This window comes from Spinacia oleracea, chromosome 3 (assembly GCF_020520425.1).
Source record: "Spinacia oleracea cultivar Varoflay chromosome 3, BTI_SOV_V1, whole genome shotgun sequence".
Classification (NCBI taxonomy): Eukaryota; Viridiplantae; Streptophyta; class Magnoliopsida; order Caryophyllales; family Amaranthaceae; genus Spinacia; species Spinacia oleracea.
The window spans coordinates 24,741,222-24,763,718 of record NC_079489.1 but is presented as its reverse complement, the minus strand read 5'-3'; the positions used below and the strand labels follow the sequence as shown (position 1 = coordinate 24,763,718).

The window sequence follows — 22,497 nt, the reverse complement described above, 5'->3', positions numbered from 1 at the left end:
GAGGAAAGAGAAGGAGAGAGGAAAGAAAAAGGAACTTGCAGTTGAAGGGTTAAACTTTAATAATAATTTAATAATGTTATTATCTCTATGGAACTAGAGCTATTATTGAACTCTAATAGTATGTTGGAATAATTGACATCAGTCGTCCTAACTATGGGCGGTCGGCTTGAAAAGGTTATAACTTTTGATTAACCACGGGTGGTCCCAACTATTAGGGGTACCATATCAAAATGATCTTCATGCATAAATTAACTTGCTCAACCAGTTAATAAAGCCAGACAAACCTGGTCCTGCCACCCTTGTTTATTTTTTTTACGACATCACATGTTAGGATTCACATGACTTTATTAATCGGTTGAGTATGTTAATTATGAGTGATCTGGTGACCATTTTGAGATGATTCCTCAAAGGTGAAGATCTCCTTAAGTTAATTCGAAGTTGAGACATTTTAAAGCAAACCGCCATAGTTAAGACTTAAGACTGACGATGTCCACTTTTCCTAACTAATACCGCTTTTTACCGGAAAAAGTATCTACCGCCACTGACATCTCTCATTCCCTCATCGTAGTCATTATCTTCCCTCCCTCCCTCCCTCCTCACTTTGTCTCTAATCTTTTTGTTGCTCAACTGAGCTGACTGTTGTCGATGTCTTCGTCGCCGCTTAATGGGGTTGGTTATGTTGTTGCCACGAGTAGGGACTACGGTGTTGCGAGTGTGGGGAGGGTTTCTAGCTTGGCTGCGTTCGGGTGAGAGTTTACACGCAGGCGGGGGATAGCGGGTTGGGCTATTGTGGAAGAAAGGTTTTTAGTGACGAAGGGTGGGTGGAAGGGTTGTTGTAGGTAGTGAGGGGAGGAGGGAGGTGGAAGGAAATTGTTTTTCCAATGAATTTAAATATTGAACAACCAATGAAAATATGATTTGATGATATACTAACCAGTTAATATAAAAAACGGTTTTTTCATGAAATGACCCTGAGGTTTGCCTTAATGCACCAAATACCCCTAAACTTTCCAGAATGCACCAAATACCCCCGAGGTTTTAAAAAATAACACAAAATTCCCTTACTGAGCATTTTCCGTCCATTCCGTTAAGTCTCGGTTAACATTAAATTTTTTAATTTTTTAATTTTTTCCTTGTTTTTTTCTTTTATCTTTCTCTTCTCTTTTCCTTTATTCTTTTATTCTGCTTCCTTCTCCTTTTTTCCTTCTCTCCTCCTCCATGGTTGCGAATTTAGGGTTTTTTTGTTGCGAATTTTGGGTTTTTTGGTTGCGAATTTTCTGCGAATCAGGAGTGTATTTTGTTGTGTTGTGATCGAATTATCTGCAAATTAAAGGGTGCTTCTCTTCGATTTTTGTAGATGATATTTCTGGATTTCGGGAGATTTTTTGGGTTGATTTTTTGGGTTTGTGGAAGAAAATAAGAAAAGAAGAGGAATAGTTCGTTGTGAGCAGCCATGGAGGTCGTACCTTTGGATGAAGCAACCAGAGAGAGAAAGGAGCAGACAGATGGTTGTGAGTTTTGTGACGCTTTGTGCAGTCCAGATCACCTCCAATCACATCGCAGGCTCCACCACTGTCGTCGCCCGTATAGGACTTCTTCTGTTCTACCATCAACATCCTGTGATTCTATCTCCTCCAAATTCAATTTGTTTGAGGTTGGAGATTTGTAATTTCGCACCACTATAAAATTACACAAAACCGTTCTAGCCCGCCTCTATCTGAAGATTTAACGTTGGTGGTGGATGAATCTGCCATGTTCATGATTTTTGGTTGGCCTGTGGGCAATACGTAAAATCACCACAAAATTAAGCACAGTAACATTCTTTTTAGAGTTGCTGAAAGGGAGAGATTGTAGAGATGATGATGTGGAAGAAGAAGAAGAAGAAGAAGAAGATGATGATGGTGGTGGATGGATTGAAGTGAAGTGAAGAAGAAGAGCCGTATAAGTGAAAGAAGCCCAAACAAAAGTTTTGTGTTTTTTTAGATAATAGTTAATTAATTTTTTAGGGGTTTATTTAATTAAGTGTTAATATTAGGATTAGTAGAGAAAATGGTTGAGTAAGGGAAAAAAAAATGTAAATTCACGCTAACGGAGACTTAACGGAATGGACGGAAAATGCTCATTAAGGGCATTTTATGTTATTTTTTAAAACCTTAGGGGTATTTGGTGCATTCTGGAAAGTTTAGGGGAATTTGGTGCATTAAGGCAAAGCCCAGGGTCATTTCATGAAAAATCCGTATAAAAAACAAAATAGTTAAAAGAAAAACTTGTTTAGTAGGTTGTAAGTGCCTAATTAGAATGGTGATCGACCACCAAAATTGGGACGACCCGAGTTAATATAAAATTGTGACCTTAATACATATTTTTCGAATATTAATCTTTTATAATTTTTATTCATCAGTAATTAAAATATATTAATTGTTCAACTTATGCATCTACAAACGGAAAAAAAAAGTGTTGCAAGTAAAAATTAAACCGAGGAATTGAAATAAATTAAAATTTTAATCCATTAATAAAAAAATAAAAAATAGTGATCCCCTATTTTATCCCCTATCCCACCGGAAAAGCCTAATGATAAAACCGAAAACACTTGTCATGAAGATGGCAACGTAGTATCGTAACAAAACCATTTCTCAAACAACCTGAAAACAGTGTAATCGTGATATTTAAGGGCTCATTTGCGAGCGTGAAGTTAGCCAATATGATCATGTCAATCTTAACTCAAGCTGAATGGTAATTGCGTCTACGTAATCACATTTATGGCTTATCGGGAAATACATTAGTTGGGTTAATAATACAATATGCTTCAATAAGTCAGCTGTGAAGGTGAGTAATTATGGTATTGTCTTGCAATAGGTTTCACAAGTAGTAACACACAAATATTTCACTAAGACAACAAATTTTCGACATCGTTCCCCTGAAGCTAATCAACAAAGTCATAAATTCCTGTAATAAGTAAGTTTATTATTCATGGCAAAACACCCCTTGCAGCTGATGAATTATGACTTTGAGGAGGGTGATGAAGACACAAAGCATGAACCATTGAGACTCCAAGAACTGCACCAGCAACCGGTGCAACAAAATATATCCAGATTTGATCCAGTTTCCAAGCAAGAATTGCTGGTCCTATTGATCTAGCTGGGTTCAAAGATCCTCCAGAAAGCGGCCTGCAATAATAATAATAATAATAATAATAATAATAATCAATCTGTAATAACAAACAGAAATACCTACCATCCACATTACTAGAATTTCATTAATTGGCATGTTACTGAAACTACATTAGGACTGATTAATAGTTAAGCATCTAAAATAGGGTTAGAATGTAAGTTACCCTGTCATTAGGACTGCAAGTGCAATTGATATGCCCATCACAAACCCAGCTAGACGACCAACCTGCAAAAATAACCCGTTTGGCTCATTATATTGTGTATGTTGGGTCATGGGACTTTATGTTCAAATGTTTCAGAAAGGGAAATTCATGCTCTAGTACTTACTGATCTTGCATCTCTTGCTAGTGATGCAGCAAGGAATGTTACGAAAAAGGTTGCTATGAATTCAGCTGTGAAGGCCGCAAAAGCGTGATCTTTAACAGGCACAGTCATAATAAATTCTGGATTAACTCTGAAGACAAGCTCCCCAACATATGTTGCCAATATGGACCCCAACAATTGTGACATCACATAAAAAGGTACCTATTCAAATTACAAACTTTATGTTATCATGTGTAATTCACATAAAAAGGTACCTAATTCAAATCCAAGATATTAGCAAGTACCTTTTTCCATGGAAAATGGCCGAAAACAGCAAAGGCAATGGTGACAGCAGGATTGACATGAGCACCTGAGATATCCCCCAAAGTGAAAATAATGACAACTATGGCTGTACCAGCTGTAGTAGCATACTCCAAAAGACCCACTTGGTTTCCTAACAATTGCATACTTCCCATTATCCCACATATGCTGAACATCAGCATGAATGTACCAAGACCTTCTGCGAAAACCTGCCACAAAATTTAATTCATCATATATCTGAATTAATTGTTGAAAGAAATGATCAAAAGACTCTATTTAATGTAGACATACAACGCGAGCCGGATTTAGATCCAATCCACTAGGTAAGAAGAACAAGCTGGTAAACTTCCAATGCTCATTTCCAGGCATTGAATCATTACTAGCTCCCATCTGCTGATTATTCGGCAGTTGCCCACTTGTTGATTCCCTCGTTCTTGAATGATCAAATGGCGATTGATCTTCTCTGAACATCTGCTTTTCTTTTCAACCTTTTTCGATAATTAGTTAAATGGTTTGTCGGATAAAAAGAAAGAACATCATAAAAGTTCTACAGAAATGATTTGTGCTCACCTTATATACAAAAGAAAACATATACCTGGCCTGGGATAAAATTTAATTATAATATATTTATAAGGGGTAGTTTGTTTGTCACACACATTTTGCTTTCCTCCAAGAATGCTACTATAAGAAATTCTGGTAGGTGATGTGATGGTGTAAATATCAGAGATACAAGTTGTTTGCCCAAACGGCCATGCAAAGATGGCATGTATTACTTATTTTCCAAACTGCAAAACACTACAAGCTTGTATACAAAAATCTTTCTTATAGTTTCATAAACATAAATTTTTTTTTAAGTAAATCTATATATACTTAAATGTTTATACAGGGGAAAATAGGTTGATCAGGAATATAATTTTGTTCACATTAATAACCAATTTTTATTATTGGCAAGTTAATACTAACTTTGATTAAAAGTGAACGCGTGTTATTTATAAGAGGGCATGTACTGATAAATCTATAACTGGCATTCGACAAGTATGTTGTTCTGTATCAAGAAGCATGAATAATAAGAAAACGTTCTATTACCTGCATGCAATAACAGTTTCAGGAATTTGCAGATTTGCAGTATGCAGCAGATAGAAACAAGTCACCTCCCCTGCTATTCTCGAACTACTCGGCATCTTTCTCCTTTCGCAGAACAGCTAGAATTAACCACACCAATTAAGGATATTGACTTGGCTTTGGTTAGTTCAGAGATAACATAAACTTGAAAACTTCCTAGCAATGTTAGACCATATATAATATGCTTCGGTTTCTGTTCTATACGCATGAGGCGTGGTTGGAAATCAAGTCTCATCCTTGCATGGTAGTCAATCTGCAGCTATTCAAATTTTATGCAAACAAGGATTTTTCAACATTAAATGTTGGATGCAGAACAATTTGGAGAAAGGAAAGGAAGGGGGAATAAGGAAAGAGAACTGAAGTCATTCCAGTGTTGGAAAAATTTGATAGGAAAAATTTGATAGGAAAAATACTTGCTCACTTCCCTGTGCTCTCTTGTAGCCCTTTCTCTCTATTTTTGTTAGTGCACTTGCATTTTCCTGTCAAATCTTTCCAATATTAGGAAGGTTTGGTTTATTATCTGGGAATGAAAATTGATTCTTTAAATTCTCGTCCCATCCCTAAATCCATCTCGCATCCAAATAAGCAAAACTTGACTCCTCACCCTCCTTTCCCTTCAAATCTCTTCATCCGAAGTCCAAACACTTAAGTTCTACAACATGCAACTATATACAAGGAATAACGGCCTTTGTCAAAACATTTAGCTCTGTTTATGGTGGTCAAGAACTCAAGATATCAACAGCTAGCATCGTACATATACAGGAATGTTAACAACACTGCTAACAAATTCCAATATCAAACTGATATCTGACATTTCAAGAAGTCAATTGACCCTTAAAGAAGTAATCGATTATTATTGACATACAGTACAAGCACCAAAACTTTCCGGTACCCCTCATACTAGATAGGCTGCATTGCAAACCATTTCATGACCATCATGAAGCATTCTGGGCGCTTGTACTCTGGAGCAGTATGTCCTGCTCCCTGCAAGTTAAGAATAGATGTCTGGCTATGTTCCTCTTTTGAACCAAATAATACACATACATGAAGTTAACTAGTTAAGTGTCAATATCATACCTTCACAGTAGCATATGTCAAATGATAATTGCCATTTGAGAACCTTGTAGTATACCTGGACATGCAACTGCAAATTTGAGAGGCTAGGATGATTTAACAATAACATATACCAGGAGATAAATGGAAACCAGTGCAGTGTGTGGTTAATTTGAAGTAATGACTTAGCGCCTCACCCGGCAACTTGACCATTGACAAACCATGGCCTCCAGTCTTCAGCAATTGAGACATTTAACATCTTGATCCATCCTAACGTCGTCACATACGATACAACCATGTCTTGGTCACCACTGCCATTAACAAGAAATTGCAGATAATCCATGACAACTGACAAGAAAAAAAGAGAAGTTGATAGTTATAGCAATGTGTTTTCTCTGACTACTTTCGTCTTCTTTGATCTTCACAATCTAATTAGTTTCCTAAATATACACAGCTTCCAAAGTAAATTGGAAACTTCCATAATGTAATACGAGCACAACTACTAGATCCTAACAGCAAATTGATGATTACAACACAAACGGAATTGTACTAATTATCTGAGCAACAAAACTCATTAATTCATCCCCTCTGCCTATCTTTATATTTTTGCTGTCCTGGTTTCTTCCCGATCGTTTCCAGGAATATAATTGCTGACTTTGAGGCTTTGCTGAAACAAGACTTTGAATGAAAAATTACACTTACGGCAATAGGTCATATTAAAGCTGTTAAATAGTGCACTTTGATTCCCTCAATCAACATTTGGAAGTGAGTTGGTGTTTTTAGGAGTATTTCATGCATCTTTATAGTGTAATACCAAGCTTTTATCAGAAAATCTGGTAATGACGCTGTTAGTGATATGAAGGCATCAAAGGTGCGAAAATAAAGGGACACGACAAATGTAATGTCGATTTGACATGGAAACCCATCCCTTTCTTACTTTCTTAGTGGTAATTCAACTTGCTTGCACAAATCCCTCTCAACTAATGATATGATCTTAACCACCTTTCTAAGTTATAGTGATATACTGATATGATCCCAATAACACCTAGCATGGCAGTCCAGGGAGGAAATGACGATTGTGTTAGGGCCTCTTGCACAATTTCTCAATTTGTGCACTACTATGCACTTGTCCCTAGATTCTCGTTGTTGAACAATGGTGGACCCTCATGGGTTTTTCTGCTCTAGAAGGGGATTTAGATGAAGATATCCTCAATTTCCCTTGTTATGTGTACATGTATGGAATTCCTTTCCAGACTACTAGAGCTTTGAGGGCTTCAACTTCCACCCAAAATGTTACAACCCAAAATTAACCATTTGTGCTACTGTTTTTATTTTATTTTTATTTTTTTGGCAAGGGTGATCGCACAAGTATGGGCCAGACAGCCCCAGTTACTTGGATGCTTAAAGATTTCAAGCATGTTAGGCTAAGGTAGTGTTTTGAAAAGGATAATAAGATATGCAGAGAATAATTAGAGCATGGCAATGCTCATGATCATTAATTAGGGTATGTGGCACTGGATACCCTTTTCTTCCAAAGCTTAGTGGAGGCCTGGGTTAGTACTTTCGAATGAGGCTTCAGTAGGGAATTATATTAATAACAAGATATCCTCTAAGTTAAGTGGCTGCATAGTGTTTACTGGTTTACACGAAGTACTTGGTATTAAACAGAAGAATTGGTGGGAGCGTAAGCCTTCTCAGTCCACTAGTTGGGTATGAAGAGCTATATGCAGGAAATGAAGACCGGTTCCTAGTTTCATAAATGGCACAATATTCTTAGGTAATCAGCGAGTGAGTTTTATATTTGTTTTTTTGAGCTCATTCTTAGATTCATATGATTTATAGCGGTTCATGGGAAACTATAGAATAAGGAAGAGCTTAATAAAATAGGCGTTTGTGTTCGCAGTGTTTGGTTTGTGAAAACAGGCATACAAAATCATACACCACATTTTTTACTGTCCACATAACTGTAAGAGATACCTTGCTGATGTCAAGCAGTGGCTTGGTGTCAAGTGCTCAGAAGTCAGGACACAATCACCTACTGTTACGGTGGGTGAGAGGAGGCTACAAAATTTCCAGTTTCAGGGAAAAAATAGTGATTATATCAGCAGTAGTGAGACACTTTTACACCCACTTGGAAAGCCAAAAATGACTGCCTATGGAGAAATAGAGTAGTCCAACTAGAAAAACTACACAGGACATACTAATTAAGGAAACATAGATCAGTCAATATGACAAAGAGTGGTCTTGCCAATTCCAAAAGATTGTGTTAACACAGTTTTTGTTAGGCCTTGTTGGGCCAATGTGTTCGTTGGAACATTCTTTTGGAAAATAATTCTTCGATCCTTCATAGAAGATTTTCCCAACTCCAAAGTTGTTTAGGTTGTATGGTTTGAAAATTTGGAATATAACATAATTAACAAACAACATATGGTTGGTCAGGAAAGTTTGACAGAATTATCGAGGCCACAAAACAGTAATTTTATCTGTTTACAAATGATATTGATGTCGACCTGTTATCTTTTCATGGTTAGGATTAAAAAGCATGACAAAGAGCTTGGTTACAATTAACAAACGCAGGGAGTTTTTTCTTTTTTTCAACGAATAGAACTAACACACTTTCTAAGCATAAAGTATGCGCATAATCATGGTGTTAACCCCCCCCCCCCCCCAAACAAATATTTCCATGAATGTGCACAAGAGTAGAGTCCTTTCCCTAGATACCGTGGAAAAGTCATCACAAATTCTTGTTTACAAGGGTTGTACAATAAATATTGTACACCAGAGTAAAAGTTAACTCAAAATGTTTAAAAGTTAAGCTTATATATGTAAAAGTTATCCATTTTTTAGTGATAAATTTTTTCATTTTAATAAAACTTATTTCTTCAAAATCATTAATAATGTATAAAATTAATCATTTAACTATTTAAAATGTTTATCTATCAACGTTTTTTTACTAATATAAAAGTTAATCAAAACTAGGTTAAAGTTACAAAAAAATGGGTAAAAGTTATTTTGGTGTACAATAAATTTATTGTGCACCTAGTGCGCACAAGACCTTTTGAAAAGTCATTGGAGACTTACGTTTGAACGATGTAATTATAACATTAAACAAACATGCAGGAAATTACGAAGACACTACAAAACAAGGCATGTGAATAATACCCTCAATTCAATTGAGAAATGATAATGAAATAATCATAACTTCCTTAACAATAAAGGTGTAATTTCTATCCAAAATAGTAAACCATGAAGGTGAAAATGCAGAGAGGGGAGTTTATTACCTGTAGATTAAGGCACGGATGGGCTTTTGGGTAAAATTTTGATGGTAAGAAAAGCTGCTGCCAACATTGTGTGTATATGCTAAAGTAGAATTACATCGGATCCAGTAAGGTTTAGTACCCTAGTCAAGAAAGAAAAGTACACTATTTTCTAAACCAAATTATAGGATATAACCAGCAGACGAAATTGGTAACGAAGACTATGATCTGAAGAGTTCGTATACCTTTTGAATGTGAAGCGCGGCTTGAACTTGTATGTTGTTAGCCCAGTAGTACAAGAGCTGGTAGATGCTCTCCTACAATAAGAACAGGTAAGAAATGACAAAAATGTTCCATAATTCCGTACAACAAATGCATGACTAGCTATTGGCAACGTCCTGATTGAACTAGCACATGGATACCAGGTCAACTGATGGTTAAGACATAACAAACATCCTCGGGAAATACCTGGCACCATGTTTGATTGGAAATGCATTTAGGTTTTAAGACATGAGCAGCAAAGACTCGATCAAGATTCTGCATAATTAATTTGGAAGTATACATTAAGGAAGGTTCTCAAATGTATTAACGAATAAAAGAAACAACTAGATCATCAATACAATGTAAATCTATTGTATTATTGAATTTTTTTTGACGAATCAACTTATTTCATATTCTCTCTTGATCAAATGAATACATTTAAAACTCACATATGATACTGCTTGAAGATTATGTGCGCACTTAACATCATCCACTTCCTTATCTGCACAACTTCGATTGCAGCTTACTTTGGTTGACTGTGTAAAAGAAAACTAAACAATAAATTCCTTTACCCTCGTTAATGAAGAGTAAGTTATTAAAACCTTTGCACCAATCAAGGCAAAAAAATCTAGCAAAATGTCTAACTATAAGAAGCATTATGGTAACCGATGTAAAAAAATGGTACTCTGTACACTGATATTGTGAAATTGGATCTAGTCATCTAGCCACTAACCCTTTAAGATCAGATATGGAACAATGGCAAGGTAAAGTTGTATTTTCATAGAGAATTTAAAACATGTTATCCCCAGGCTAATTATGCAAGTTAGGTCTTTACCTTTGAGTTTACCTTATTGTAATACTATTCCTGCATTTATGTCGTTGCTTACTAAGAAATAACAGTAGGTAGTTAGTTTGACATCTCAGCCTTTCAACAAAGTTTGTTAGTGATGTATATAAAATGTGTTTCAGCTTGTGGTTCATTAAAGAAAATATTACAGTGAAGCTCAAATTGAGCATCTGGTTTTATCTCACCGGCCAAGCTGAGAGTTCATAGCCGATTTCCAGATTTTCTTCACTACCTCATAGAGCTCATCAGATAAGAGAGACACACGATGAGCATAATCATATTTTGATTTCGTCTCTTCCTCCTCATGCTGTGTTGATGGGTTTCCAAGAATATATCCCTGCAACAAAATATGAATAATATGACAATGTTTGAAAAGCTTTAAGTTCCACAAAACATAAAGCTAAATATATTGGTTACAGATTACAAAATATGTTGTTTACAATTGTGCAACAAATATACGAGGAATTGTACTTTGTCCAAGAAGTCAATTACTAAAAGTAGTTTAAGGATTAATATTGAAGATTAGTAATTTGGTTATATTAGCAGGTCGTATCGTTTACCTAGAAGGCTAGAACTGAAGTCAACCATGACCTGCAAGCAGTGCTTGCTGCCAATTGAAACCAGATCCTATAGGATCACTGGTCATACACTTTAAGTAATTGGATCAGACTAATCCAAGGCCTATGACCTGTGATCCTATAAGCCCATGACCTGTGAACACCTAACTAAAACATTTGAAGTAATATCAGTCAAGATAGAGCCAGAGCAAGCTGCATAAGCTCACTATTATAAATGAAAGTATGAGATTATTTCACATTTCACATTGTACCTGGAGATTCATAACAGGCTGAATTCCAACTTTATTCCCTACAAATCATAGATAAATCAATAAATTAAAGGATGAAGATCACAAAAGTAAGGATAATTACTGTTATTGTTGTAGGAGGTTCATGCAAAATTATTATTAAATGGTGCAAGTGGATGATTTATTTATTGTAGTAAAACAACAATTGAGACCATGATATAGATAACATGTTGAGAGATGATGGTTATTTAATCATTTTGTTGACCCAAATGGTTTTGATGATGACATTCCTGAGGGGGAACGTGATTCGAGAAGTTCCAGAGGTGGAACAACCAACATGCGGAGCAACATGAAACATGAAGACAGAAAATAAGAGTTTATTTTCTAGGATTCATGTAAGTATGTAGTAGCTTAAAAAGTTATGGAACAAGGTACTAAAAGGAACTTGGAGGAACTGAATGTGATATAAAAATAGTAAAATGAAGTTTCTCTAATAAGATTAATATTTTCTAAAGAAAGATTTTATAAAATAGAATATTTTCTAAAGAAATATTTTACAAAATAGAAATAGAACTTTACTGTGAAGAAATAAAATGAAAAAGTTATGTTTTGGAAAATGCACCTTGGATCCTATTTACAAAACATTACTTTTTCCCCAAGAATTTTATTTAATCACGTTTTCCTATTTCTGTTCTTTCAAAAGGAAATTCTGTTTAGAAAATCCAGGCACGTCTAGCCTTGACTCCCACGTTCTCAGCAACTGAATAGGTCATGAGAACATGCCTAGAATCATGGCAACATGTCATTCATTCTAAAGAGTCATTCCAGTAGGTTTGGTTTAAGAGGAAAATTGTTTTAATAGAAATATGTGATGGTTTCCACGTTCTTGAGTCAGTCTATTAGTTCCAGGTTCCCTGAAGTTCTAAGTTCCTCATTGTTCTTTCATGTGCTACATATTAGAGGGATACCAATCTTCAATCATCTATATTTTGAGAGTTGGGCAAGGGTTTGAGTGAACTCTTGTAATGGGAATTGGTCAAGGGTTTGAGTGAATTCTTGTATCAAGTTTTGGGCAGGAACTTACTCAAGTTCCCGATATGTATTTGGGTAGGCTTTGAGTGAAGTCCATAAGAGAGAAGCAGGGAGGCTTTGAGTGAAGCCAAAGAGTCAAGAGAGACTTCTAGGGAAGTCAGTGAGAGCGTAGTTGTTTGAGGGAAAAACTATTGGGAAGTTGAGTTCGTAGAGGAACTCAAGTAATGGCCGAGTTTCTTATAGTATTGTAACTGAGTTGTTGCCCTATAGTAAAAAGAGTTTGAGTTGAAATCCCTACCGGGTCGAGGTTTTATTTCCAGTTGGGCCCTGGAAAGTTTCCTCGTAAAATCTATCTTGCATTGTTTCTCTACTTGCTTACGTTCTTTATAATTCCGCAAAAATAGTCTAACAAGTTCCATATTACAATTCACCCCCCTCTTGCAGTGTTCCATCCGAATAATAAATTTAAGTGGGGAACACAAGAGAAAGAGAGAGACAAAAAAATACATTGAGTGAGGATTAATGAAAGAGAGAGAAATTATAAAATATACTAAAAAGTTACCAATAGTAGAAGTGATGCATTTAAAAAAAACATAAGGAGCAAGTGATGCATTTGAACAAAAACGGAGGGAGTACGGCGTATAGTCCTCCCATTAACCTCAACTGTAATAGTGAATGAAAATGATGCCAAATTTGAATTACGCTACCATTGGAAATCTCTTGGACAATAATAGGGACAGTCCTGCCACAATAGGAATCTCCGGATATGTAAAGAGGATTACTAATGAATCCACCATGGTCCACGAGCCACTAAGAAAAGAAAAACAAAATGAGATTAAAATAATTATAACAGGTCGTTTATAAATTATAACCACCATGGTCGCTAAAATTGCAATTTGAATCTTAAAATCTTACGATCCTAAAATACGCTAAGGATTATAATCTACGGTTTTAATATCATACAATGCAACGATCTAATACAACAACGATAACTTGATACGCCATAAATGTTTTTTCCTTCTTAAAATATACTCCCTCCGTCCCTTAATACTCGTACGGTTTGATCGGTGCGGAGTTTAAGACACTTGAAGTGACTTATTAATTTAATATGTGTTAGTTGATAGTGGAGTATTTTTTTAATATAGTCAGTGGGAAATGTGTAGAGGTGGGGAGTGGTGAGTGGGGGGTGTGAATTTTTAAATGATTTTTTGCAGGGAGTGAGGGTGTAGGTGGGGTAGTAGGTAAGTGTGAGAAATAATATAATATTGGTAAAAATTCTATTTATAGAAGCGGTGCAAGTATTAAGGGACGATCCGAAAAGGAAATCGGTGCAAGTATTAAGGGACAGAGGGAGTAGTAAAAAGGTTAGTATACGTGACTACGTGAGTATATAATGCTTACTTTAAGGAAAATTTGATTTCAAAAATACAACCTTTGGGCGGTCTGGTTAAAACAATACAACTTTTTCATTAATTAAGAATAATACAATCTTTATGGGGTATCTTCTTTAAAAAGTCCCTAACCGGAAATGACCTCTTTAGCAATGTGCCAAATTACTATTTATCTTGGGCTTTTTCGGAAAAACAAAATAAAAATTCTTTTAATTTTTGATCTCTTCTTCCTCGTTAATTATTATAGTGCCTGTCATAACTATCAAGAAAAATATCATTCATCTTATAATTCAAATCCTCTCTCCTCAAAGAAATAACTGTAATCCACCACATTTCTTTATCATGTTCTTGTTATTTCAATATTTTTTTAAAATTTCAAAATTCATATAAATTGCATATTTTCATTCCTTTTCTCTCTTAAAATTTGTGCCCCATACCGACGACGGACCGAGCAACCTACATAAATGGCAGCTTCTGCAAGCCGAATCCTAATTAGGCTTCATTTGGTTTAATATTAGTAAGAAGAGAAAGGAAAGGAAATAAAAAATTTCCCATGTTTGGTATGATGAAAGGAAATGATAGGAATCCCATGTTTGGTACAACATTAGTAAAAAAAGTGAAGAGAAGACGTGGGTTTAGGATTTAATATTTTATTTGACAGATTTTATTTTCTCTTTCCTCCCAAATTCCTCCAATTTTGGGAGGAAAGGAAAGTGAAACTTTTATAAATGGAGCTTTTCTTCCAATTCCCTTCTTGTCCTTCCACTTCCCGTATAATTTTTGAAACCAAACACAAGAAACGTTATTTTTCCTTTCCTTTCTTTTCTTTTCCTTCCAATTCCTCCCAACCAAATAAAGCCTTAATGCACCTCTGACACCGACACCGGCCTTTGTCCTCCACTCCTCCCCCTCCCCCGCCTTATCCTCCATCTCTTCTCCTTTCACTTTACCCTCCGCCACGATCTTCACATGGTAGGGCTATCTACCTCATAGCCGACAACAAAGTGTCTTCGCCGGTCTCTCCCAAAGCGGTGTCGTTGACAGGGAAGACTTTCATTGCGGCAGCGGTTGAGAACTGGTTTATCCCCACCCGACCCCATTTCTAGAGCTTTTCCTATTTAGAGATAGTTGTGGGCCCAACTTCTACTCTTGGACAACATTCGACAGCTGGGCCGACTATGGATGGAAGGTTTCTAACGTTTCTTTTATTATCTTAGCAGCAGCAACAACAAGTGTGACTTGGTGGTGGTGGATGAAGGGGAAGGTCAACACAGAGAAATAATGAAATTGAGATTAACAATTAACAATCAAACGGTTATTCGAAGAAAATTAGGCTAATAAAATACTCTTAAACAATATAGCCGGTTACAGGTCATAAATGTTGTATTTTTAAAATCAAATTTTCCTTACTTTAAAAAAATTAATTTTGAGCGTTGTTTGTAGAAAAATGGGTAAACAAGTTACAATTTTATCATAGAATCTCACTTCCGCAAATTCCTAAAATCTTGCGATGTTAAAATATGGAACGGTTTTACGACTCAATTTTATGATCCGATTCTAACAGGTCCTTCTGATTTAAAGTAGAATCAATTACGATTTTGATAACCTTGCCACATCATATTTTATCCACAACTTAACAGGAAAGGTTGATCTTTTCTATCAAGGTTGTTGGAATGAAGCAGAAAGAAAAATAGAAATGAGGAGATCCTGATGCGCAAGGGTATTTCACTCATTGGTGTCAATTAGGTGTCCTTTGGGGTTTTGTTGCTTTCGCACTAATAGGTTTTATGTTACGTCAATTCAAACTTGTTCAGTTTGTCCAATTGCGCCCTGACAATGCAATCACATTCTCTAATCAAATTGCTCCAATTGCTGTTTTTGTTTCTGTATTCTACTAGGTCACTCCGGTTGGCTCTTTGTGCCTAGTGTTGGTGTAGAAAATTTATGCCACTTTTGTAAAACAAAATTAGTCAAACAAACAAACAAAGACAAGTAATGTCACAAGTTCATGTATAACGATAATCTAAATTTAAAGTGAGGATGAATAAGATTCTTTGACGCATGGTATTGGTAAGAACCAATGTCCAAGTATGTGAATATACATAAATTTTCTTAAGCTAATCAGTATATGAAAGAATTCAGATTTATAAGATGAATACCATAAACTTTCTAATCCAATAGTAGGTGATAATTTATAAAGAGGTGGATATAGATATGTCCGCGGTGTAATTCAATGTGTTTTGGACAACACCTAATACAAACAGAAAAGTATAGCTTGGTAATTTGTCAATGCACAATAAACCAAGCACTAATTCAGATGGACTAACACTTTGTTTAGATAGCAAGATAGAAGGGAAAGGAAGGAGAGGGGAAAGAAAGGAAGGGGTCAGAGAAGGTGGAGCTCCATTTAGAAAGTGAGGGAAAATAGATCCTCACTATCCATCCCTCCCCCGCCTTCACTCAACCCCTTATCCAAACAAGGGAACTTTTCCCCCTCCCTTCCTTTCCTTCCCTTTCCCTCCCTTTCTTTCCATTTCCTCTTATCCAAAAAACTAAACGTAAATTTAAAACAACAAAGAAAGAAACTGTAAACCCCCAAAGAAGCTATCTACAGAATATATAAATCATAAATGTAAATCTATTTAGTGTACCATATGATTTTCTTGACCACTTTACAGTTCTCTCATTTTAAAATAATGAACTTTGAATCACTTTAAACGATTATGAAACGAAAGTGATATCTTAATTTTAAAACGAGAAAACTATAAAGTGGTAGTAAATAAAAAAATTTGGAAGTTTAAGGTAGTAATTTTAAATAAAACTTTCATAAGGTAGTAAATACAAAAGTCGTGAATTTTTAAGGTAGTAAATACCAAAATTTCCTAAATATTAAGAAAATAGTGATTGGGAAAAAAAGTCCTACTTTACCATAGCTTCGTAATGTGCCCAACATGTACTAGAAATATGTCGAACAATGAAACCTTAAACACTAATGAGAGCTCAAGGATCAGAGGTGAGCACAGATCATATCAATTGCATGAGAAGGAGGAATTTATGCCTCATTAACAAAAACTGCTTGGACTATTAGAGACGTGATCATCATTCACCAACAGATATATTCTACAAAACCACAATGCACGTTCCGATAACAGAGAGGGGATTCCAGTCCACGAAGCCTAGATATATGATGATGGCTCATCAGACTTGTCATGGAAGGTAGACGAGTACTATTAGATATATAGCTTGCACAGCACCGAAAATTGGCCACTGCTGAATATCGAAGCACTGTGTAGGCTGCACTAAATTTTCCGGTGAGCCTAGGAATCCTAATGACTTGTACAGTGAGCATGTCATAGAATAACTGCGAAAGCACTAGATGCATCAGTGTTTCTGTGTGGAGCAAATCTAATTTTTCTTTTTGGTCCTTCCTTGTGCCTTTATCCTAGTACTGATAGACTGTAAAGGGGCTTTGTTGATGTGAAAAAGTTTACCATGGGATGTCGGATGGCTCTTTCACTTCTTTATCGCTATCCTAACTACTTATGCTCTTTCTAATAGCGTGTCCTATAGTAATTAATTATAAAAAAAATCCTGTTTGTCCGTGAAATTAAAAATGTAAGGATGATCCAGTATAATAAGGAAGTGAATATTATGTTCGAGAATTACTGAAGTAAGAATTTAGTATGAAACTGTTTGAGCAAATGAAAAATAATAACAGTTTGTCACAAGTATAAAACTAGGTTCAGCAGCTTAGTGATGCTAATTAACTGGTTACCTAAAATGTACTAGTATTAGTGCAAGAAAATAATTTTGGCGTATAGGCAACTAGGCAATAGCTCCTCAGTTATTAAAGGTTCCACCTGAACACAGAACACATTCATAGAGGAAACTTTCCTTACCTTACTCAAGAATTGATAAACACGCCTTGATGATGTAATATCGTCAGTGTAGTAACCTCCTGGATTTTTTGCATAGGAGAATCCCGTGCCAACAGGTGAATCCAGAAATATTATGCTAGCTATCTGCAGATTAAACGCAATGTGTTCGTATTAGTTTAGTCGCGCCTCAAAAATCTGCCAGTTCTAAAATGTACATTCTAAAGCTACTGCCTACACATTAGAAATAGAGCTACAGAAATCTTAACCAGATAGAACTGTGAGAGCTATGTTTGGACTTTGGAAGGACAAAATATAAAAGCATTATAGTAAATGAATTCATGTACCTTAGTCCAAGAAAAAGGATTTAACTGATATGTTGGTGATTTCGAGTGCCAATCGCAAGCAGAAGTATTGAAAATCAGAGGACCTGCAGAGTGACATCAAATTTTCATTAAATCACTTAAGGGGTATGACTAATTTTATGTTTAAGGATTCTCCCTAAATATCACAATGCCTTTAAATTTATAAAACCAAAAAATGAAAACCGGAAATGACACATCGAACGAGAATTTTCAATTTTTGTTATCAATCAATTGTGAGAATTTTTGTGTTGGTTTGGAGTAGTATGGGTTCCTTTTGAAATTGTTGGTATGTTTCCTTTTGAGTTTGTTGAGTGTGGTAATCAATTGTGGTTTCTCATTGTGTGTGTTTTGGTTAGACATACCTTGTGGGTATGTCTTCTTTGGAGGTTTGAGGTATCGCAGAAGTTGGGAATTATCACTAGGTATGAGGAAGTACTGAGTATTTGGGAATTATCACTAGGTATGAGGAAGTACTGAGTATTGGAGTCGTATCTTCCTCTGGAGCAAGGTGTTTTCTTGCTGTTGGGAGTGTAGGTCGGTACGTTGAAGACTCTTGCTCCTTTGAGTGGGAGCTTGGAGCTTTGTCAAGTTGTTTAACGAGGGAAGGAGTAGTGTGTAATAGAAAGGTTGGGTGTTCTCGGGATTTAGTTGTTAGGTGGGTGTGGGGATTAGCTTCAATTTATCCTCATTTTAGGTTAGTGTTAAGATTTGTTCTTGACGCTTTCGAAATCCGTTATGTGAGCGTTGCTCCCCATTTTTTGGGGTTGGGGTTCATAGTGTGCTACTCGAGTCATGTTTATTGACTCAAGACACTTGTGTGCAAGTCACACGGTCTTTTCAAGAACCCTGTGACATTTTAACTCTTTCGCTTCTTTCTTTGTCATCCCAGTTCCACAGGTTACTAAAGGAGACTCTTTATGCTTCCAAGTCCAACTTCACCTCCACGTTTTATAAGGAAATCACAGACACAAGTGGCCTTGGCACGAATAAACCTTGTTGGTGGGTGTAAACAAGGCATTTTCAACACTCAGGGGCACGAATAAACCTATGTATTACTCCGTATGTTTGTTTTATTTTCTATATAATGGTCTCTAAAGACCTTAATTAGTGTTTGGTTTTGTAAACCTTCACTTTTAATGCAAAATTAGCCTATGTCAAAAAAAACAAATAACCCCATCTCAAAATTCCCACAAGCTTTCAGTTCCCCCATTTCTTTTGCTAAACCAAACAAGCACATGTAACTTTGAATATCCATGTAATGAAAATTTCAAAATAGGACAAACAAAAAAGAACAGGGAGTCCGAATAAGCTGCATGTTCACAATTAAGTTAAATTAAATTTAAAAGAGCAACATACCAATCTCTAAAACAAGTCCGGAAAGAGCAGAGCAACCAGGACCTCCAGTGAGCCACAGCATAAGCGGGTCTTTCTCAGGATTTCTCTCTGACTTAATGAAGTAGTAAAATAATTGCACTTCTTCATTCTCTCCTACCCCTACATACCTGCATGCAGTTCAATTTTCATGTCAAACTCATAACTTAATTCAAAACGCAGAGTAATTTGACCTTTAAAAACTGAAATAAATACTAGTATAATTAATTACCCTGTTTCAAGGTGAAATGGGAGAATGCCCGGAAACCCTGGTACAGATTTGATGATATTGGGTGAAGCAGCACAAGAATTTGGTGTTAAAACAACAACCAAAAAGATTTCAAGTACAAAAAAGTTAAGAATGTTTCCCATTGTGAGCCTTTTTTCAATTTGGAAATTGGGAAGTGGAACTACTTCCGTATGTTGTTATACAAAAGAGAAATTGCAACAAATGTCAAAATCATACAGATATGCAGATAACTGATGTATTTACTATTGTGAAAACAACAAAAGAGGAGTACAAAACCAAAAACATCAGTAACAGACAAAAATATTGCCTTTACACATACTCTATCACCGCATTGGAGCACCAATAGTTGAGAACATGTATTGTAAGAGAATGTTTATCAAACACCATTTAAAAATTATTGTTCATGAACAGCAAATGGAAAATCAATTTTATGTATGGAAGACTTATGGCATATGAGGGGGCCAAACAATATTGTTTACATTTTTTTAATGCAAAATGAAATTTTATAGATGGTGTTTGATAAATGTTGTTAAATATTATTGGTCTTGGGTTTGGTGCTTGGGAGAGAGAAAATATAAAATATTATAGGATTTTTTTGTCATTTAACACCTTAAAAAAGCTAGTTTTTGTAATTTAACACCTTACTTAATTTTTATTATATTTAAACAACTTAAAAAACTATTTTTTTTGAAATCGACACCACTTAACGTTTTCCATAAGAAAAAACGTTAGTTTTTAACCATGATATAGCTCCCAAAGTATAATTTGATGGTAGAAGGAGTTGTTTACCACCAAATCATACCTTGGGAACTTTAGCATAGTTAAAAATTAACGTTTTTTTCTAACGAAAATCGTGAAGTGGTGTCGATTTCTAATTTTTTTTTGTTCTTTAAGGTCTTTATAAACAATAAAATTAAGTAAGGTGTTAAATTACAAAAACTGATTTTTTTAAGGTGTTAAATGACAAAAAATCCAATATTATATTTTATTGCGTTGAAAGTCAAACTCTTGGTGTTTTATAGACATGCTCTAATACGAATATTTTTATTAAAAAAAATTTACTGACATTGTTCAATCTAAACATACATGACAATTTTATGTAAAAAGCGGTGTGACGAGTTCTTATTCGTCAAACCAAATAATGTTTAATAAAAAAATAGAGATAATAGAGCTGTAAAATCAATGAAATAGATTAAAAGTCATTTGACAAAAGAACTACTTAAAATTTAATGTATAAGAATCATGTGCAGGAATATTTGTTTTATGTTTTCTTCGAGAATGCGCTAGATTACGAGAAAAGGAAATTCAATCAAAGAAAAATTCGATACAAACAAATTATATATTCAAGAAATCTTGAATTAAGTATGGAGTAATTACAAAGTTAGAAATACAAAAGTCAAGTAAATTTGGTAAGAATACAAAATGTTCACATCACAATCATTACAAAAGTAAATAAAGCATATAATATTTTTTTTTCCTTATTTTGTTACAATTTAAATTTACAAGTAAAAGGTACAACAATTTTCTAAAATTCCATGATTGAAGCTATAATATAAGCCCCAAAGTTATACTGTTGGCAACTTGGAATATAGTACAAGCCCTGAGATTCTCCAGTACAATTGTACTAGAGAGGATGCATTGCAAACCATTTCAAGAGCATGGTAAAGCATTCAAGGCGTTTATACTCTGGGGCGGTATGTCCTGCTCCCTGCAAGTTAACAATTAATGCCTGCCTATGATACCTTTTCAAACCAAATAAATAATACAAAAACATAAAGAAACCCATCACCGCTCTACCTTCACGGTAGCAAACGTTACATGATATCTGTCATTTGAAAACTTTGTAGTATACCTGCACATGAATTTCCAAAATTCAAGAAGAAAACTAGTGCAGTGTATGCTCGATTTTAAGTTACTTAGAATTTAGAAACTCACCCAGCAACTTGACCATTGACAAACCATGGCCTCCAATCTTCAACAGTTGAAACATTTAACATCTTAATCCATTCCAATGTTCCCACGTAAGATATTTTCATGTCCTGGTCACCACTGCCATTAAAAAGAAAGCAGATAAGAGATAGAACACGTTGATTGTTATAGAGATTTTTTTTCTTTTGCTCTGATACACCACTTGTGTAAATATGGCCTATAAATTGAAATTCAAGACAAATCTGGGTTTTATTTTATCCACAATAACAGCAAGAGGATTCCTTTGACTCCTAAGATAGTAAAGCAGCGGCGGAGCTAGAATTTTCATGTTTAAGTGGCTGAAAGCAACTAAGTGCATATCCATTGATTGACAAACAATAATAATTGTAAATGAGTAATGAGTATGACTAATAAAAATATCCAATACTAATCCTATTACATTGTCTGAAATTCAACATGTTACATAATATGGAGTATGACATAAGTAAATATTACATCTAAAAAAAACACATTAACCGCCTAATTACCAATAACTGAGAAAAGTTTAGCAAATAAACAATAACTCGAAAATTATGTAGTATTGACAAGGGTGAATCTTAATGCTTAGAAATTTTTAGGATATAGTGCTAATTGTGCATAAATAATATATAATAAACGAATATATTATTCTTTTATATAATTTTTGATATGATTAACTCTTATTTTTACAATGCTTATATAGGTGTTGTAATTATGTAAACACCTTAAATAACTAACTTAAAAATGAATGATATTAAAACTAAATCAATAATAATTTAGTAATATCTAAATATAAATTCTTAATTTAGAGAGAATTAAGGATGCTCTTTTATTTTTAACACTCCTCCTTGAAGAGCTTCCTTTGAATGCCAAGTTTTTCTCTTAATCGCTCAAAGCTTGCTTTCGGAAGTGCTTTTGTAAATATGTCAGCAATTTGTTCTTCAGAAGTACAATGAACAAGGCTGATCTTTCCTTCATTTTCAACTTCTCGGACAAAGTGATATTTTATTTTCATATGTTTTGTTTTTCGGTGAAGAACTGGATTCTTAGCTATAGCAATAGCATATTTACTATCACAGAATATCGTTGTGGGTTGTTTTTGAACTTCACCCATTTCAGCTAAAATT

At 35.0% G+C, this 22,497-nt stretch overlaps 3 protein-coding genes across 13 annotated transcripts in view; all 3 read right to left on the bottom strand.

Annotated features, from left to right (window-relative positions):
• Positions 1–2,727: 2,727 nt before the first annotated feature.
• On the bottom strand, positions 2,728–4,265 carry LOC110800026 (probable aquaporin NIP7-1). The gene is made up of 5 exons (XM_022005318.2): positions 4,086–4,265; positions 3,779–4,003; positions 3,498–3,695; positions 3,335–3,396; positions 2,728–3,167 (listed from the first exon to the last, which is right to left on the bottom strand). Exons 1-5 carry the CDS (start codon positions 4,263–4,265, stop codon positions 2,969–2,971), a joined length of 864 nt encoding a protein of 287 aa, XP_021861010.2. The 3' UTR covers positions 2,728–2,968.
• Positions 4,144–19,746, bottom strand: LOC110800479 (serine carboxypeptidase-like 7). 6 transcript variants are annotated; one of them, XM_022005787.2, is made up of 15 exons: positions 19,406–19,732; positions 19,159–19,304; positions 17,785–17,867; positions 17,462–17,584; positions 12,879–12,981; positions 11,164–11,201; positions 10,567–10,671; positions 9,937–10,023; positions 9,695–9,763; positions 9,472–9,543; positions 9,251–9,369; positions 6,167–6,280; positions 5,994–6,060; positions 4,881–4,996; positions 4,144–4,282 (listed from the first exon to the last, which is right to left on the bottom strand). In XM_022005787.2, the coding sequence occupies exons 1-15, from the start codon at positions 19,543–19,545 to the stop codon at positions 4,237–4,239; spliced, it is 1,428 nt and encodes a 475-aa protein (XP_021861479.2). In that variant the 5' UTR covers positions 19,546–19,732; the 3' UTR covers positions 4,144–4,236. The 6 variants fall into 6 exon arrangements, with proteins under 6 accessions (XP_021861479.2, XP_056695951.1, XP_056695953.1 ...); XM_056839973.1 differs by having other exon boundaries at positions 5,994–6,048; positions 19,406–19,729; XM_056839975.1 differs by lacking the exon at positions 4,144–4,282 and adding an exon at positions 5,782–5,900 and having other exon boundaries at positions 19,406–19,745.
• Positions 19,747–20,743: 997 nt separating this feature from the next.
• Positions 20,744–22,497, bottom strand: part of LOC110800459 (serine carboxypeptidase-like 7) — a 46,023-nt gene continuing 44,269 nt past the window's right edge. For 3 of the 6 annotated variants that reach the window (XM_056839970.1, XM_056839969.1, XM_022005767.2), the window contains 3 exons: positions 21,359–21,472; positions 21,221–21,275; positions 20,744–21,131 (listed from right to left, as the gene is read on the bottom strand). In XM_056839970.1, the coding sequence (XP_056695948.1) occupies positions 21,048–21,131; positions 21,221–21,275; positions 21,359–21,472 (253 nt within the window). In that variant the 3' untranslated portion in view covers positions 20,744–21,047. The remainder of the gene's footprint in view (positions 21,132–21,220; positions 21,276–21,358; positions 21,473–22,497) is intronic. The other 3 variants (XM_056839971.1, XM_056839972.1, XM_022005774.2) reach the window with 1 other exon arrangement.